Source organism: Sciurus carolinensis, chromosome 2, assembly GCF_902686445.1.
Source record: "Sciurus carolinensis chromosome 2, mSciCar1.2, whole genome shotgun sequence".
Lineage (NCBI taxonomy): Eukaryota > Metazoa > Chordata > Mammalia > Rodentia > Sciuridae > Sciurus > Sciurus carolinensis.
Window position 1 is genome coordinate 171566753 of NC_062214.1, and position 19406 is coordinate 171586158.

A 19406-nucleotide genomic window follows, 5' to 3' on the forward strand; every position below is an offset into this window, starting at 1 on the left:
GAGGGTATTTGAAACTCCAGTAACAAGAAATGAGCTCAGTGAACCTTTGCATGTTTTGATATGAGTTTATTAAATAACCACGGACTGTCAGGGTATCAGCGTGGCAGGGGGCGTCCATTTACAGCACGGATGCGTCTGAAGAGAGAATAAGGTAAGATTTTTGATTTTTAAACATCTGTCCTTCCTCTTTTTTCTTTTTCTTTATTACATTTTTTAAGACACACCTCATTTCTTTTTCTCCCGTCTTTAAAATATTCATATATATATGCTATATATTATATTATTCTGCTTATGTGCATATACCTACACCACATATATAGCATATATAAATAACTTTTTAGCAAAACATTTAGTATGAACTAGATTCCCTCATTTTCATTAATGTAGAACCAGATTTTTGAAATGAGTTTTTGAAACAAATTATGTTACAGAGTACATAGCATAGTGAATGAGCCATAGTACAAATTGAGCAGTTGTACAATAGAAATTATATTGGAACAGCTAAAATAATCTGTAAGTATCTACAATCTCAGAAATAAATTTCTTTATAAGTGTATGACATTGAGGTAAGTTTTATGTAGTCTAGCCTGATTTTTACAGTCTTAAGTTTTTATCTTTCATTAGAACTGTTTCAGAAATGAGATTTTTGCCCCTTTAATAGCTTTCAGTTTCTGTCTTTCTTTCTACCATTTCTTATCTCTTCCCTTTGTAATTTCAATTATTCAGTCCTGGGCTGTGCCTGCACTCTGCTTTGATTTAGACGGGCATGGTAGCTGAATATATTGATGTCTCATACATTAGCTTTTCTTTCATAATCCTCTATCAGTTCTCTGATCCATGAGAAGAGGAAAAGAGTATCTCACAGGTAAGACTGCTTTTAAAGTTGTTTTAAATGCTTTACATGACTGAGAAAAGAAAATGCACATTTTATTGTTGCAGTTTAAATTCATTTGTGTGAAACTAAACATGGAACCAAAGGGCATAAATGTGTTTTGGTTTGTTTTGTTTTACCTGTTTGGGTTTTTTTTCTTTTATTCTGAGTTTATATAGAAACCTTGTGCTACACGGGTAATATTCAGGGTACAAAACTTGGTCTGACTTTGTTATTTGGTTTATTTGTGAACATGTACTTGCTCTTCCTCCCAGAACATAGCTTGTAGGCAAGGTTAATCCAGTGTTGGCGATCCATGTCCTAGCACAACATCTGTAAGTTAATACACAATCATTCCTTCCAGGATGGATTTATCATTGTATATATATTTTTATTGTCTTACAGGCATAATGGCATAAGTATATTGCTTTACATGTATTAAGTGAAAATATTACAATAATGTACATTTTTGCTTGGAGTGAGTGATTTTCAAAGTTTTTGTATTTGGTGGGCTGTCCATCTTGTAATGGTGGGAGTAAAGATTTCCATAGATAAGAAGGCTGATCTTGACTGAATTCAAGGTGTGTTTCTTTTGGAGGGTGGGCAAACCAGAGGGCAGAATATTGGTTACATAACAGTGACTTGGTTCTCCTCTGCCTTCCCTTTAAAATCTTCAACCAGTAACCTTTAGGTAATGGGAAGTCTTTATTTTAATTAGTATCAGTAGTTATATTGATTTACAGAGATTCATAATGGGCATAATTATAATTAAGTTTTAGTCAAGTGATTGTATTTCTTGAAATTATGAAGAACCACCACATTCATCATGGTCATTTTAGTATTACATAGTCTTTGAGTGGACAGCCACACTTGACCAATCTCCAGCATCCAAGATTGGAGATTCCTGGTCTGTGTAGAGAATATGGTTTTGCACGAAAAAGTAGTCTTGTGATTGCTTCAGTTTAATTTGTCAAGTAAAAAACCACAGATATTTAATATTAAAGTACCAGTGGTTTGATGTTTGTGTTCCTAATAATGGGCATTGCGCCGGGAAAAACCTGAAAACTGGAGCTGCAGAGTTAACTCTAAAAGTACTTTTATTGGTTTCTAGAAACTGGAAGAAGAGAAAGGCAAAAAGGAAAAAGAAAGACAGGAAATGAGAAAGAACGGAGAGAAAGAGAGAGGGAGCGTGAAAGGTAACGAGAAAGGCGAGAACGGGAACGAGAAAGGGAAAGAGAACGTGAACGAGAAAAGGAGAAGAACGGGAGCGGGAACGAGAACGGGATAGGGACCGTGACCGGACAAAGGAGAGAGATCGTGATCGGGATCGAGAGAGAGATCGGGACCGGATCGGGAAAGGAGCTCAGATCGTAATAAGGATCGGAGTCGATCAGGTAAGGCTTACAGAAGTTATTGTTGTTGGTGGATTTAGTGGAACTACACATTAGTCCTCCCTACTACCATTTGCTTTTATAAATTGAGAGAATTTTCCTAGCCAGGAAGCATGCTTTCTACACACGTGGATAACATTGATGAAAGTTACAATTTCGACTGTGTGTTTAATTCCTCCATGAAGCCTATTTTTACAGATATCCAGAATATATCAACTGTTTACACTTTTCTGGGCAGACATAATTTCCTATTACCTCCTTGGGTGAGCAGCTTTTCAAGTTGGCCTTTATTGAAGTCCTGTATATGAAAAGTCTGCTGTAGTATCACTTCTTTTAGCTCTGGTGTGTGTTTTTATTTGTATTCCCCTAGACTGCCACAGCTTACCTTTTTGGCTCCTAGTAATTCCACCTTTTGGAGCTATTTGCTTTTCATTTAAAATTTTTTTGTAATTCGAATTCATTTGATGAGTCATCTCATTCTTCATAGGGATTAGAGCAAAAATTTACAAAGGAAGCAAGGAGAGAGCAGAAGGAGGGAAGAAGAGAAAGCTCATGTCTTTTTTCACCCTAGTTTTGAAATGCACATAAGTGTCAGTTTTCTACCTTATTGTAGATAGAAAGAGGTACACTTTGGTTGTTTCACCATGTCCTCACAATCTGTAGTTGATATTAAATTTCCTCCTTTTCTTTTCCAATGTAGCTGTCAAAGGATTTTTAAAAAAAAATTGTGGCAGATAGGTAGATAGATATAATTTTATTACTGGCATCATATTCTATGTGTTATTTTTGTCATGTAGGATTATTATTAATTTTTTTAATAATTGTCAATGAACCTTTATTTTATTTGTTTATATACAGTGCTGAAAATCGAACCCAGTGCCTCACACATGCTGTGCAAAGCGCTGTAACACTGAGCTACAGCTAAATGCATGTCAGTGTTTATGTTTTTTTATCTATGCAGTGTGGCAAAATTCTCTTCATGTTTGTTAGTACCATATTACTTGAGCAGTAGTTTAGAGTAAATTAACTTTTTAATATGTTCATTAGTCCATGTGTTTGGATTGAACAATGTTTTTTTTTTCTTTTATATACTATGATGTGCCATAATTAGTCATTTTTCAGTCTCCTGAGTTTCTTTATTTTTTAATTTTTGTAGTTTTAGATGGAGAGAATACCTTTAATTTATTTTTATGTGATGCTAAAGATCGAACCCAGTGCCTTACATGTGCTAGGGAAGCAGCTGTCTCTGAGCCACAACCCCAGCCCTAGTCTCCTGTGTTTTCTTATCTAGGTTTTATGTATTTGTTTTTTGACATACAAATAAGCATTAACTTTCATTGTAAAATGCAATTCAGAAATTGGGGCTGGAATTTGTCTATGGCTCTCTGTCCTGCTTCCCCCGCCCCTTTTTTTCATTCTTTTTCTTGTACCACAGTAATACACCCATAGTGTCTAGTATGTGTCTTTCCTGTGAGTATAGAGAAGTTCAAAATTCTGTAGAAATCAAATACTAAATTCTGACTGGAGAGTTTGTATGTTGGTTTATAATATATGTTGTTCTTAATCCTTAAAAGAAAACTAAGTTAGACTGACAGATTTTTCAAAAAAATCTTTCATTTATATAGAGAAAAGAGCAGAGATCGTGAAAGGGAACGAGAGCGGGAAAGAGAGAGAGAGCGAGAACGAGAGAGAGAGAGAGAACGGGAGCGCGAGAGAGAACGAGAAAGGGAACGGGAGCGGGAAAGAGAGAAAGACAAGAAACGAGACCGAGAAGAGGATGAGGAAGATGCTTATGAACGAAGAAAACTTGAAAGAAAACTCAGAGAGAAAGAAGCTGCTTATCAAGAGGTAAATTAAGGAAATGCTTTAATTCCTGTGTGTGTGTGTGTGTGTGTGTGTGTGTGTTTGTGTGTGTGGTTGGTTACTGGGGGTCAAAGAGGCTTCATGTAGCTAGGCGAGTGCTATACCACTGAGCAACATCTCCAGTGCTTATTAAGAAATTTTATTTTGAGATAGGTTCTTGCCCAGGCTATTCTTGAACTGGTAGTTATCCTGCCTTAGGTTCCTGAGTATCTGGGATTAAAAGTGTGCACTATCATGCTCACATATGCACGCATATACACAATCCTTTAAAATCATTTCTGCAAGTTTAATGCATTTTTACTCATAACTTGTGTTTTAATTTTTTAAGTGTGTTACATTTTGTATGCTTGTCATTGTGGAATCCTTTGTCTAAGTGTTTAAGGTTTGAAAATTTCTTTTTTAGCGTCTTAAGAATTGGGAAATCAGAGAACGGAAGAAAACCCGGAATATGAGAAAGAGGCTGAAAGAGAAGAAGAAAGAAGAAGAGAAATGGTAAGATTCTATCTAGGTTAAAAATAAGTGATTTTTGGGTTGCAATTGTAGCTGGGTGGTAGAGCACTTGCCTAGCACGTTGCAAGGCACTGGGTTCAATCCTCAGCACCATATAAAAATAAATAAAATAAAGTTGTTGAAAAATACAAAACATTAAAAAGTTAGTGTTAGATAAAAACCAGATTAATTCTTATTGTTAACTAGAAGTAATTTTATAATTGAAATGTATAAACTTCATAGTTTATAATTTTTGTGTATTTTAAGCAACCTTGAGACATTTTGACTACACAGATCTTTTTTTTTTTTTTTTTAATTTTTGCTGCCCATAAAATTGTATCTGCATGATATTTAAGTAAATCTATCATAATATAATGTGTGAACTTTTTTTGGTGTTAATCCACAAAATTGTTGAGTTGGCATATTGCATTTGGATAAAGCAAATAATTTGGTGAAAAGAATCGTTTTAATAAATTCAAGTATTGTTTTTGTATATCATAGCAGTTATGATATGCTAACTGATAACAGTTTTTCCTTATGACTACATATTGTTCTTTAACAACATGACCATAAAATGAATTTTGCCATTTGCAAACTACACAATTGACATAGTTATTAAGTAAACTGATGAAAAGATTATTGTATCATAGTATTTGCTTTTGTGGTATGTTCCATGTGTTCTGTCTTTGCCAGAATATGGAATTTTCTTTATCTCCAGTTTGGAGATTATTCATCCAAAACTTCACTGAAGTTAGGAATCTTCTCCAAATAGCTTTTGCACATGAAACAGAGGGAGTTTTTGTAAGTAATATTAAAGGGTGCATGCAGCAAGTACATAGTTATTCTGGCTTTTCCAGATGTTAGATCCAATGTCAGACTTACTCATTTTAATTTTTAAAAATTAGGTTAAAAATTAAAAGACTGGGAATCGAGGGCATTGGTTGTGTGTCCCTGGATTCGGTTCCTAGTACTGCAACAAAAGGAATTAAAACTCCCATTTTGGAGTTTCTTTTTCATTCTTAGATTAGAAACTAGGAAGAGTAATATATGAGAGAATTAATTAGGTGAAGAAATCTAATCAGAAGCATTGTAGAATAAATTTGTAATGATTCTGCTTCTTATAGGCTAATCTAAAACCTTGCTAGACAAAACATTTCCTGTGAGTTATTTTTATTTATGAGCATTAAGAAAATCCAGTTACACAAGCATTTACTTTCTCACATTCTTGTAATAGGTTTCCCCCCATCTTCTCATGAGTAGTAAACTGTGTTTATATTTTGGTATTACCTGATGAGCCTTCCTGTGTACCCATTCTGTAGTAATTAAAGATAGATGTAAATACTGTCAATTGCTATTGCCAGCAGACTTGCTCCTTTGGTTCATTTGACAAATTTGAGTGTATTCCACCTTGTTTCTATGTAGTGTCATGTAGGAATTATTAATGATCCTAATTTTGAAATTAGTAGCATTAATGTATAAGGAAACTATTGTAAGGGGCATGTTTGAGGTGTGTTAAAGATACCTTCACAGTGTTTTGGAAGCACAGAATACTAATTCTTCCTGCAAGGAGGGCTTTTCATGTACATATGATTATATTGTGGAATCTTTAAAGAGAGATAAATTTGGACTACATGAAATGTGTCAGAAACCATTGTCTGCTTGTATATAGATATAAGAGTTGTTGATTTAATCGTTACTATAGATAATAGAAATATGGAGAAAAAGTATATTTTAAATAACTAGAGGTGATTGTTATAATAGTGCTTAAACTGGAAATTCCAAAAATAAGTGATTTCATGTAATGTCATGGTTCTATCAGTTTAAAGTTAGTTGGGAAGGTTTTTTTGAGTATAATCTCATTTTTAATAATTTGTTCTTAATAGATATACATGACAGTAGAAAGTATTTTGACATTATACATAAATGGAATATAATTTATTCTAACTAGGATCCCAGTCTTGTGGTTGAATGTGATGTGGAATTATAGTGGTTGTGTATTCATATGTAGGGTGGGAAAATTTAGTTTTGGGTTAGGTAGGCATAAGTTGCGTGAACATGAAATTTAAATCTTGATTTTCATTACAAACAGCATCATCTATGGACAAAATAAATTTAAATTTAAAGCATTTTTCTGATTAATAAATTTGATAACTTCTATTTCCTAGTGTGCCCAGGTTTCATTGGTGAATAATTACTTTTAACATTGAAGATTATATTCACAGAAGATATTATTTGTTACATACTATGTGTTGTTTTCAGTTTTTGTTTCATAGATAAATTGTAAAGCTGAGTTGTTTTATAGATAAAAGAAGAAATGTGATTTACACTTAATACACGAAGTACGTAAGAATTATAAAAGTAGTGGGGATAAGATAAAAATGTATTCCAAGAAAAGGCAAGTGGATAATGTGAATGACTTATAGGCTACCTGTACACTTTGTTTTTCATTTCTGCAAAGGCTAAAGAGGCTAAACGACCTAAAGAATTCTTAGAAGACTATGATGATGATAGAGATGATCCTAAATATTACAGGTAAGAAGTTTTGCTTTATGAATTCATACTTCAGGTTGTTTTGTTGTTGGTAGTGTTGTTTTTAGGGTGCCCAGGATTGAACCCAAGGCCTTGCCCTTGCTAGGTGAGTGCTCTACCATTGAGCCACATTCCTGGCTTACTTGTGTATTCCCTTGTCTACCTGAGAGTGTAAGTTTCCTAAGTGGAATAAGAAAGCTCAAAATCTTCATCCTTCTGTTTTGTGGAAACTGGAGGGAATGGGAGAAGGGAGTGTAAGGAGTAAGGTATTAGAAAATAATACACAATTCATTGTATCTCTCGGAGTGGGGAAATGTATGATAGTATTCCAAAGAATACTTTTTTCCTTCCTTCATGTGCTTTAATAGGTCCAATTTTTATAGCAAGTTATAACGTATCCTTATGGCTAATTTGGGTTTTCTAGAAAGTGTTGTCTTCAAGGAAATCAAGAATGGTATATATCATTCTGATCTCCCGCTTTTCTACTTCATCCCTATAGTGAGTGATTCATAACTGTGAAGTAAAAATTTTAATTTATTCCTGTTTCCTGGTATTTCCCTTTTGAGTATCAGGAATTGAACTGAGGGGCACTCAACCACTGAGCCACATCCCCAACCCTCTTCTGTATTTTATGTAGAGTTGCTTAGTGCCTTGCTTTTGCCGAGGCTGGCTTTGAATTTGAGATCCTTCTGCCTCAGTCTCCCAGGCTATTGGGATTACAAGCAGGTGCTGCCCGGTGTTCCCTGGTACTTCTAATATCACCTTTTAGCATTTATGGCATTATAGTGAAAATATTTTGTCACCTCCCAATCAAACTGTAAGTTCCCTGAGTATCTGGACACTGTCTTGTTAACATTTTATTATCTCCAGTGTGTCAGACATGATGCAGGCATAATAATGGGATTTAATGTACGGTTAAGTTTAATACACTATAGGCAAAATATTTAAACAGTGAAATTAGTAACTTAAACTGAAGGAGTACCAATGATTTGACTTTGTAGAAAATGCTGCAAAACAAGTAAAATTATTGAATGTTAGAATTATAAAATGGTAATACATAACTATACATTCTGAAACATAATGAATTATTAAATATGAGGAACCTCTCCTTTCAATGGATTCTATATTACTTCATTCTGAAATTTTTCTTCAAGGAAAAGAATGAATTGAGGATACAAACTTTGTTTTTAAAATTGTACTAGGGACTAGGACCTTGCATATACTCTACTACTGAGTTACACCTGCCAGTTCTGGAACTATTTTTAGTGCTACTTGTATTATTTTCCAATAAGGTTGGCATTTGAGAAAATTCAGGTTATGTATTGAGTGTTCACTGTGGAATGGGCATGAAATGAAAGCCCCATTCCCTCTGAAAGCTACTTTTTTCCTTGTTTTAGACACTTCAAGTGACTTTCAGAATGAAAAATGGTAATTAATGACAAAACAATATTAACTTATTACATATTATTAACATGTATAGATTTCATTCTCTTGGGTATTCTATTGATGTTGGTCATTATTAAGACAATTTTTAGTCATTAGCATAAAGTTTTTATTATTGAACAGAGTGCAGTTGGATACATCTGGTATAATAGGCAATGACCTAAGTAGTAAATGAGAACTGTTACTTTTGCAGGGGGAGTGCTCTTCAGAAAAGGTTGCGTGATAGAGAAAAGGAAATGGAAGCAGATGAACGAGATCGAAAGAGAGAAAAGGAAGAGCTGGAGGAAATTAGGCAACGCCTTTTAGCGGAAGGTCACCCAGATCCGGATGCAGAGCTCCAGAGGGTAAGAGATACTACAGTATCTTTAATAGTTTTGTTTAATGATTGAAAGCTGAATTTGTGGGCTGGGGATATAACTCAGTTGGTAGAGTGCTAAGGCCCTGGGTTCAATCCCCAGCAGCCCCCCAACCCCCACCCAAAAAAAAAAAAAAAAAGACAATTTGTGGTTAAGCAGAATACATATTGTGCTTTATGGAACTTACTATTTTATATTGCTTTTTATTTCCTTTTTATTACAGAAATCAGGATCAGTTCATTCACATTTTTATTCTCAGTATTTTACAAAAGTAAAATCAGACAATTACGAATGATCTCATTTATGTTTTTCTTTTTTTAAATGTGGCATTAGGGCTAGAACCATGGATGCCCTTACAACTGAGCTACATCTGCAGCCATTTTTATTTTCTATTTTGAGGCATCATCTCACTATGTTGCCCTTGAGTTTGGACTCCTCCAATCTTAGACTTCTAAGTTGTTGGGATTATAGGCATATGTCACATCATTTCACTTGTAAACATCTGTTTTTTTTATTTATTTATTTTTAGAGGTTGATAGACATTTATTTATTTATTTATTTATTTATTTATTTATTTATTTATTTATTTATGGTGCTGAGATTCGAGTCCAGTTCCTCACATGTCCTAGGCAAGCACTCTACCACTGAGCCATAACCCCCAGCCCTCATTTGTAAATATCTTAAAACTCAAATTCCTTTTTTTTTTTTTTTTGTGACCTTTTTTTCCTTCCTCACTTTTAAAAATTAGTGCTTTATAGTTGTTCATAGTGTAGGAGTTTTACATATTTGTATAAGCACACAATATAACAATGTAATTTGGCCATTGTCATCCCCTAGTTTTTATACTTTTCTTTATCTTCTTGTTTCTTGTCCCTTTCCTCTATTCTTCTGATCTCCCTTTGATTTTCTTGAGATTCTCCCTCCCCATCCCCCCTTTTCTTTCCCGTCTATCTTCCACACATGAGAGAAATATGACCATAAACCTTTCAATTTTGGCTTATTTCCATTAGCATAATATCCTCAAGTTTCATTCATTTTCTTGTAAATGTCAATTTCATATTTCTTTATGATTGAATAAAATTCCATTGTTTATATATACCACATTTTAAAAAATCCATTCATCCATTGATGGACACCTAGGGTGGTTCCATAGTTTGACTGTTGTAAATTATGGTAGTACAAACATGGGTAAGTATGTATTACTATAATATGTTAATTTCTTTAGGATAAATACTGAGTAGTTATATAGCAGGGCCATTTGAGGAACCTCCATGGTGATTGCCATAGTGCTCAAACTAATTTATAATAATAAATTATCCACGTCCTTCCATTGGTGACTCATTTCTTTTAAACTTGGCTAGAATTGTGTCTTCCTGTAATTTGCAGATATTTAATAACTTTGTGATTTGAATTGCACTCCTTCCTTTTTTTTTTTTTGTTTTTTTAACCTCCCCCACCCCCCAGTAGTGGGAATGATTTCAGGGTGCCACTTAATCCCCAGCCTCTTTTGAGAGGGGATCTCACTGAATTGCTTAGGGACTCAGAAAGTCTCTGTGACTGGCCTCAATCTTTTTTTTTTTTTTTTGGTGGTGCTGGGGATCGAACCCAGGGCCTTGTGCTTGCAAGGCAAGCACTCTACCGACTGAGCTATCTCCCCAGCCCTGGCCTCAATCTTGTGATCCACCTGCTTTAACCTCCAAAATTGCTGGTATTACAGGCATGCATCAGTTCAATTACCTCTTGTAAAATACAGATGTTTTTGTTAGCAGCATGTCATTTAAAGAAGGAACAGACCCTATTCTTGCATGTAAGAACTAGAGTATCATTTTATAAGTTTTTAGTTCTTACTATATAGTGAGTCTAATAATAATATGAATTTTTGTTGATTAAGTTCTTGTGTGAATAAAGAAAAAAGTAGAAAACAAAAATGAAATGATGTAGTATCCTCAGTTTTAATAACTTAGTAATGCTTTCTTTTCATATGTCTTTCATCTTTTTGGTGTAGGTTTTTGACTCAGATTCCCTTCTTTTCCTTATTTTTTCCTTACCCTGCTTAGGAATACAAAAGTGACTACCAATTTTATTCATTATCAAGAGAAAACAATTGTCTATTACCATTCTGATGATTTGAGTTTCCTTTTATGCATTACCTGTATTCCAAAATAAAACTTTCATTTATAATTTCTTTAATAAAAATATAAACATATCCTATTTCCCTTTGAATTTAGCTCATTAGTTTGTATTTGTCTGTTATCTTTGAAGATCTTAAACAAGTCACTGAAGAATGGTAATATATAAAAAATACTTTAAAAACATGTTGAGCATTACCTAGTAGGCTATTTAGATTTTATTTAGTTTTCTGATTATAAAAGGAAATAGTGTTCATTTACTCTTAATCAACAAAAAAAGGTAGTGCTGTGGATATAGCTCAGAGGTAGAGTTTATGCCTAGCATCTTAAGGCTCTGGGTCGACCAAAGAAAAGTTATTTTACAAAAAGCATTGTAAAGCAAAAAATCAAGTTAGAGTTATATTCTCTTTCAAATACCTTTTTTCTTTTGGTAGATGGAACAAGAGGCTGAGAGGCGCAGACAGCCACAAATAAAGCAAGAGCCAGAGTCAGAGGAAGAAGAAGAAGAAAAGCAAGAAAAAGAAGAAAAACGAGAAGAACCTATGGAAGAGGAAGAAGAACCAGAACAAAAGCCTTGTCTCAAGCCTACTCTGAGACCCATCAGCTCTGCACCATCCGTTTCCTCTGCTAGTGGAAATGCAACACCCAACACTCCGGGGGATGAGTCTCCCTGTGGTATTATTATTCCTCATGAAAATTCACCAGATCAACAGCAACCTGAGGAGCATAGGCCAAAAATAGGACTGAGTCTTAAACTGGGTATGTTAACATTTCCCCTCACCCTTGTGTATATTTTGCTTTTAAGAAAAATAAATTATGTGTTCCTTGGTAGGTAGATAGAAAAGTATTAGAAAAGTATTAAAAATGCCTTTCTAGCTCACGATTGTTTTCATAGTCCTACTAGTGCTCCTTATCTGCAGCTGCCTCAAGTTCTGAGAAGAAGTGAAAAGTTAAATTTTCTAGCACTTGTGAGTAGTGAGTTATTTTTTACAGTTGGGATCTTTCTCTGAGATTTGTGAAAGTATATTTTGCACTACTTTTGAGGGATGGTGGGTTGTCAGATGTTGACATTTGATAATGAAGTTATAATGCTAACATAGTCTTTTTACTATAGGTGCTTCCAATAGTCCTGGTCAGCCTAATTCTGTGAAGAGAAAGAAACTACCTGTAGATAGTGTCTTTAACAAATTTGAGGATGAAGACAGTGATGATGTTCCCCGCAAAAGGAAACTGGTTCCCTTGGATTATGGTGAAGATGATAAAAATGCTACCAAAGGCACTGTAAACACTGAAGAAAAGCGCAAACACATTAAGAGTCTCATTGAGAAAATTCCTACAGCCAAACCTGAGCTTTTTGCTTATCCTTTGGATTGGTCTATTGTGGATTCTGTGAGTAGCAAATTCTGTGTCATCAGGTATTGGGTATGGTTTTGAATATGGTGTACTTACTTGAGTCCATTAATGACAACAAGTAGGGATAATCTTGACACTGAGTAAATGCCATGGTCAAGGAATTTCTAATGGGAAAATTCTTGGTACTTGACATCTTCATAGATTAAAGCAAACGATATATGCCTGTCTTAGTTCAACCTGCAGAGGAAAGTTCTGTATTTTAGTTTAGGCTTTAGTACATGTAATAAAAAGCGGTAATTCTTTTATTCATTAACCATGCTTTACTTTGCAGATATTGATGGAACGACGAATTAGACCGTGGATTAATAAGAAAATCATAGAATACATAGGTGAAGAAGAAGCTACGTTAGTTGATTTTGTTTGTTCTAAGGTTAGTCTTTTATTCTCTCCACCCCTAGCATTTATTTGATAGTTTAAAGTAGTAGACATTTTTTGAAATAGAAAGTCTTAAGAGTCTAGTCCTTCATAGTCCAGTTTCATTTAAGTGCTCCATGCTACTTTAATGGGCCATTCCACCCTACTTTATTTTTTTATTTTAAGTCATTTTTGTAGCTGTAAATGGACAACATGCCTTTATTTATTTATTTTTATGTGGTGCTGAGAATCAAACTCAGTGCCTCACACATGCTAGGCAAGTGCTCTCCCACTGAGCTCCAACCGCAGGCTTCTACCCTACTTTAGATCCATGAAACCACTTGCTTTCCATTCAGAGTGTAAGAAGGACAGAACTGTTGACTAATGCCTAATCTGCTTTCTCTTCCTACTTCTGAGAATTCTGTGCCATCCTGTTGTCTTGGTTAGAAGCATGCTGTTGAAATACAGATGAGGTTTTGTGAAGGTAGCCCATAGCTTGTCCCATCAACTTCTTCACTCACCTATCCTATGGAAAAGGAGCCAATAGTCTCTTCCATATCATAATTGTGGTTATTTATTGACTGATTACCAAGTTCTTGATATGAACCATGTTAACGTTTTGTAGAGTTAATCTTTAAACATCCCCAAAACCTTAGGAAATTGTAAGTCACTAAAGTTATTCCCATGAAGAAACTGAGGTTAATGAAGAGGTTGTATCTTGGCCATGATACAGTAAGTAACAGCTTCTTGCCTCTAAAATCCATGTTCTTCTACCATCAAGGTATATTATATCCTTCCATTGTAACCTCAAAGAGTATTAATAAAAGAGTTACTGTAGTGGAAACATTATATTCCTATAAAGTTATAATTGTGCCATTCTTCCACCAGCAATGCTCTTTTCCTTTTCCTTTTCTTTTTTGCCCTTCTGGGGATGAAACCCCAGGCCTTGAGCATTTTAGGTAAATGCTGTACCATTGAACTATATCCCTAATCTCAGCACTGCTTTTTTAATATCTATGAATAGGAAACTTAGGCTCCACTTTAATTGTTGTAGCATTAAAACTTAGACAAGGTTTGACTTCCAAAAGATAGATACTATAGTGATTAAAATTCTAGAATAAAAAATTTTGTGAGGATGGGGAGATAGCTCAGTGGTAGAGTGCTTGCCTGGGTTCAATCCCCAGCACTGCAAAAAAAAAAAAAAAAAAGTTTGTGTAACGTTTCCTGAGCCACAAGAAATTCTCATACTGGTTTGAGGGTCTTTACCTTAAAACCTATTGACTATATTACAATTTTTTTTTCACAGTGAAATTTTCTTTCTTTCTTTCTTTTTAGGTTATGGCTCATAGTTCACCCCAGAGCATTTTAGATGATGTCGCCATGGTAAGTTAGAAATTCATTATTTTTTATTAATATCTATGATATTATTGTTATTATATATTGTATATTACATTGATATTATTATTCATTTTCTACCTGTACTGACTTTAGAAATTTTTTATAGGCCTGAATTAAAATTTGAATGTGCATTAAAAGATTAAAGAAACTTAAGCAATAGAAAAATTTAAATTCCAGATTATTCATATATTCTGAAACCATTTATTAATTCCTTACTGATTAGGTTGGTGTGCTAGGAGCATAAAATGTACACTATCTGCCCTTCATTATCTGGCAGGGAAGCAGATACACAGGATGTTGAAACCATACTTTGTTGCCTATATTGCACTGTGTTCCATTACAAAGGGGAGCATCACAGGAATTGCTGTCTAAATTGAGACACAAAGATTGTAGACTTATCATTGAAGTGGTTTAAATATCAAAATTCCCCATTACATTTAACTTGGGATTAGAGTCAGTGGTTGCATTTAACATTTTGATTTTATGAGAAAAGATGGGAAAGGTGAGGAAGTAATTGAAGTAAGAAAGCAAAGAAGATAATAACCTCAATAGAAGTGTGAATTAAGAACTGCAACAAAGTTCTGGGAGATCAAGTTAGAATGAAAGAACTGGAAAGAGAGGTTATGGTCAAAGAGTGAAATGTTTAAGAATATAAATGGTTAATCAGTCCAGATGGTGGCAAGCTGCAACGTATAGATAGAGGAAATTTGTAGGTGTTGGAATAAGGATTGGAGAATTTTACTGGAGCCAAGTGCCAGAGCACTCATTTTAATATGGAGGAAAGGATAGGCATTGACTTAGGTAAACCGCTATTGGATCAAAGAGGCTGGTATATTGAGATCTCCTGCATGTCCATGGGGATGTATTTCATAAGGATAGAAACAGTGAAGAAGAGCAGCCTCTTCTGTGGAGACTAAAACATGGTTCTGAGAAGATTCCTGGAATGTTAGGCTCATCGAGCCAGACCAGGATGTTTCCATTAATGTAAAGAGATGAAAAAGCTGATTAAAGAAGTTGATTATAGTTAGAATGAAATGGAATAGATGTCCAAAGGGCAGAGTGAGAAGGCAGCAATGGGATGAGTCAGAGAGGAGGAAGAAAAGTCAAACATGAAGAATGACTGGGAGAGCGAGCATTTTGAGCTAAATATGTAAGGGAGAGGCACAGTGGGCTTCTTGGCAGAAGAGGAGGTTTGTGGTAAAGATGTTTTGTGTGTGTATACTACTTGAGTCTAAAGCCAAGTAACAGTTGTTTTTTACCCCCTATCCCAAGCCTGATACTTTTTTTTAGAGTTCCTTTCCACACTTCTGTGAAACATTTGTTGTCTTCACAATGCTGAATCTCAGAGGAAAGGAGTCTCAGTAGTTGGGGTGCATTTCTGATCTTTTCCTGAGCTTCAAATCTCTTTTTGGTAGAGATAGGGTGTGTCATAGTTAGGCCTGGCTGAAGAAAGTTTTTAAAAGTGGATATTCTAGTTTTGGGTCTTGGCAGAGTTGCAGTCACAGTGAAGATATTTTCATTTTTGGAGGATAATTGCTTAGACTCTTGCTTTTCAGTATTTTCTGGCTCATTGTTGATCAGAATGGTAGGAAACCAACCTCAATGTTGGCTCAGTAGCTCTTTTAAGCTCATGTGCTCTCTTTGAGTGTTTCTTGAGTGAGATAATTTTCAGCTTAAGTAGTACTTTACTCCTAATAAAAATCTGACTTTCTTGAACTGTACCTTTCATTGTTTTACATAAATTAATGAACTTTGGCTTCACTTTGTGCTTCTATATTATTTATGAAGTATGACTAACATGAATTAATGTCAAAAGCAAGTTCTCAGGCTAGGATCAAATGTGGATATAAGTCTGATTAACAGTTCTTTTGCTGGGCGGGAGTGGTAGCTCAGTGGTGGGGCGCTGGGTTCCATCCTCAGCACCACACAAATAAATAAAATAAAGGTATTGTGTTCATCTGCAACTAAAAAAAAAAAAAAAAAGTTCTTTAGTTGCTGTCATTGAGAAGTGGAAAAAATTACTCATAAAAATAAAAATTTCTGGCTTCTTTAAAATACTTAATGAGCACTAATTATGCACTAAGTACTCTTCAAAGCACTTGGTGCATGTGAACTCTTGATTCTTACAGTATTACCTAGTGCTCTTAACACAGATAGCTATGAGTCCTCCCGTGCAGGCATTGGTATCCTGGAGCTCAGTCACAGCTGTCCTCTTTAGAAGGAAACAAGATAGTCTGTTTCTCCTCACAGCAGGTCTTAGTGGGGACCAACATGTGTCGGGGCTGAGAGCATGCATTGTGGTCGAAACATGAGGCATTTAAATCCTAAATAGACAGGAACAAATTTGGTTTATTCATTTGCCAATGGGAAAGACCTGTTATTCAATAATGTCGTATCCCCTGGTGGTGGTGGTGGTGTTCTCTCAATGTGTTTACTGTATTCCTGAGACTGTATTAAATTCTCTTTGGTGTACAACCATAGAAATGAAAAGTTGTACTCTATATCTGTACAATGAATCAAAATGCAGTCTGTAAAAATAAAAATAAAATTCTCTATATGTTCTCATTTACTGCTTAATTCAATATCATATAATAAGCACTCACTAAATGTTAAGATTGTAAGGTTGTTTGGGGGAATATATGAGAAGGATATTCTATATTAAGTTATTATGTACTTGTATATTTAGTTCTTCCTAAGTCACCAGGACAAGCAATTTGCTTTCCTGAGTATGTAGTTTTGCCAGACATGTTTAAATGTATCTGTAAAGTTGAAGGTAAAAGAATAAAAATTGGATCAAAGAGTATTGTGGTACTAAGTGCTTAATAAGCCAATGAATTTTGCTGAATTAATTTTGGCAGGTAATTTACGTATACTTTAAAAAATTTTTTTTAGATATCGATAGATCTTTATTTTATTCATTTATTTATATGTGGTGCTGAGAGTCAAAGCCAGTGTGCCTCACACATGCTTGGCAAGCACTCTACTACTGAGCCACAACCCCAGCCCCACATGTACTTTTTACTATATTTCTCACTCTACACAGCTTTCCATTAAGTGATTTTGTTGAAAATACTGCTCTTCAGTGGATAAAGTTCTTTTTTTTTTTTTTTTCATACAAGTCCCTATTGTTGGGAGATGGTGATGATTATTTACCTTACATGTGGTACTGTTTTTTTCTCTTGCAGGTACTTGATGAAGAAGCAGAAGTTTTTATAGTCAAAATGTGGAGATTATTGATATATGAAACGGAAGCCAAGAAAATTGGTCTTGTGAAGTAAAACTCTTTTTACATTTAGAGTTCCATTTCAGATTTCTTCTTTCCCACTCTTCAAAGGACTTTGAATTTTTCTTTGTCTTCAGAGACATTTGTGAGATCTGTAATTTTTTTTTTTAATGTAGAAAATGTGAATTTTTTTTGTCCTCTAATTTGTTAATGCCCTGTGTACTCCCTTGGTTGTAAAGTCATCTGAATCCTTGGTTCTCTTTATACTCACCAGGTACAAATTACTGGTATGTTTTATAAGCTGCAGCTACTGTACACAGCCTATCTGATATAATCTTGTTCTGCTGATTTGTTCCTTGTAAATATTAAAATGACTCCCCAATTCTTTTGCAGAATTCCACTTAATATTGAACCGTACTGTATAGGAACAAACACAAATGATTTTAATTGAAATTATATCAGTCATATCTATTACCACTTCACCCCCCTTTGATGAGAAACAGCAAGCCCTTGTGAAGTCATGAAATTTAAAATTAGAATGCAAAAATTAGCATACAGTTCATTCTTACTGTATCTCTGTATGAATGTGTTTGTGTGAATGTATGTGTAAAAGTTTATCTTTTCCCTTATTTGCTTTGGTGGGATCCCTTAAGCACTTCCCAATTGAATAATAGAATCATAAAAGGAAAGTGATATTGTGCCAATCCAAATGTCTGGTATAAGTAGGTTAGAGGTTCCCAGAGCGGTATTCTCCTATGGTGAACAGTCTGCTGTTAGGATAGGGTCTCCCTGTGTATAGCTGACTGCTTCCGATTCTTTTATAAAGGGAGTGTGGATCATAGAGATTTCTCCCCACCCCTAATTTCATTGCTCAAAAATGAGGCAGATTCTAAAATTTTGGGAGAGTTTTATTTAACCAATTTTTGTCCCATTTTCCCAGGTGTGGAATACTTAAATTGAGCAGTACTTGTGATAACTTTGAAATAATACTTGAACATATTTTTGCAGAATTGAAAACTTGGGATTTAATGTGTTCAGTACATTTGTGTACTAACTGGGCCTTGATCTGGGTGTACCCCTTTGTTTAAGGGGGAAGGAAATCCTTCATTCCAAAAGCATCAGTGGGGAAGGGAAAAAAAAAAAAAAAAAAACTTTTTCAAAACAAAAGGGACTGAGGGCATAGTTCAGTGGTAGAGTCATACTTTGCATGCTAGAGCTCTGGGTTCAGTCCCTGGCACCAAGAAATATAAAGTCAAAACAAAAGTTAAAATTAGGTAAGTTTACATGCTAGGAGAATTTGACAAAACACACCAGGAATCCAGCTTTGCAATTTACAAAGTTATCTTATTTGCAAGGATCGATGATTCAAGACACCTACCAACCTCTTGTCATCTAAGTTTAAATATACTGATATGTTTAGAGACATACCAGGGGCTTTTTAAATGGTAGATCAGACTATTACCAGGGAGCAAAATTTACCTGAAAATGCAGCAAGTTATAAACAGTGCTTTCTTAACACAAATTAGGTGCAGCTGTTTCCATGTCTATTTATTTAAAAGAAAAAGATTGGCCTGTTAGAAAGAAAAACCTGAGTTAAGTTACTAAATTTTTTTTTTTTCTTAACAACTTTTGAGGACATTTAAAAACACTGTTCTGAACATTGAACCATGATATGGTTCCATTATGTAAATATTTGAAATATTAAAAATGTATATATTTGATCCTGGGGATTCTTTCTTTCAGAGTCTTGTAAATAATGACATCATGTTGTAATCATGTAGTACATGCTAGGAAACTTGAAAATATGGGCTGAGGTTTTTTAATGGACTTGGTTTTTATGACTTGGTATTAGATCAGAGAGGCCTTTTACCTTATTTAGGATGAAGCTATGGAAATATGTCTGTGTGGTGATAAAATATTTTAAATTTTGGTTTCTTAAGAGAAAAT

The 19406-nt window shown here is 34.6% G+C and overlaps 1 protein-coding gene across 1 annotated transcript in view; it reads left to right on the forward strand.

Annotated features, from left to right (window-relative positions):
- Rbm25 (RNA binding motif protein 25) overlaps positions 1-19180 on the forward strand; it is a 47030-nt gene extending 27850 nt beyond the window's left edge. Inside the window, 14 exon segments of the mRNA XM_053743343.1 lie at positions 1983-2025; positions 2028-2126; positions 2129-2215; positions 2218-2265; positions 3890-4110; positions 4529-4565; positions 4568-4617; positions 7073-7146; positions 8780-8930; positions 11506-11830; positions 12186-12460; positions 12756-12854; positions 14174-14221; positions 17422-19180. Of these exon segments, the coding sequence (XP_053599318.1) occupies positions 1983-2025; positions 2028-2126; positions 2129-2215; positions 2218-2265; positions 3890-4110; positions 4529-4565; positions 4568-4617; positions 7073-7146; positions 8780-8930; positions 11506-11830; positions 12186-12460; positions 12756-12854; positions 14174-14221; positions 17422-17514 (1650 nt within the window). The 3' untranslated portion in view covers positions 17515-19180.
- The last annotated feature ends 226 nt before the right edge of the window (positions 19181-19406 follow it).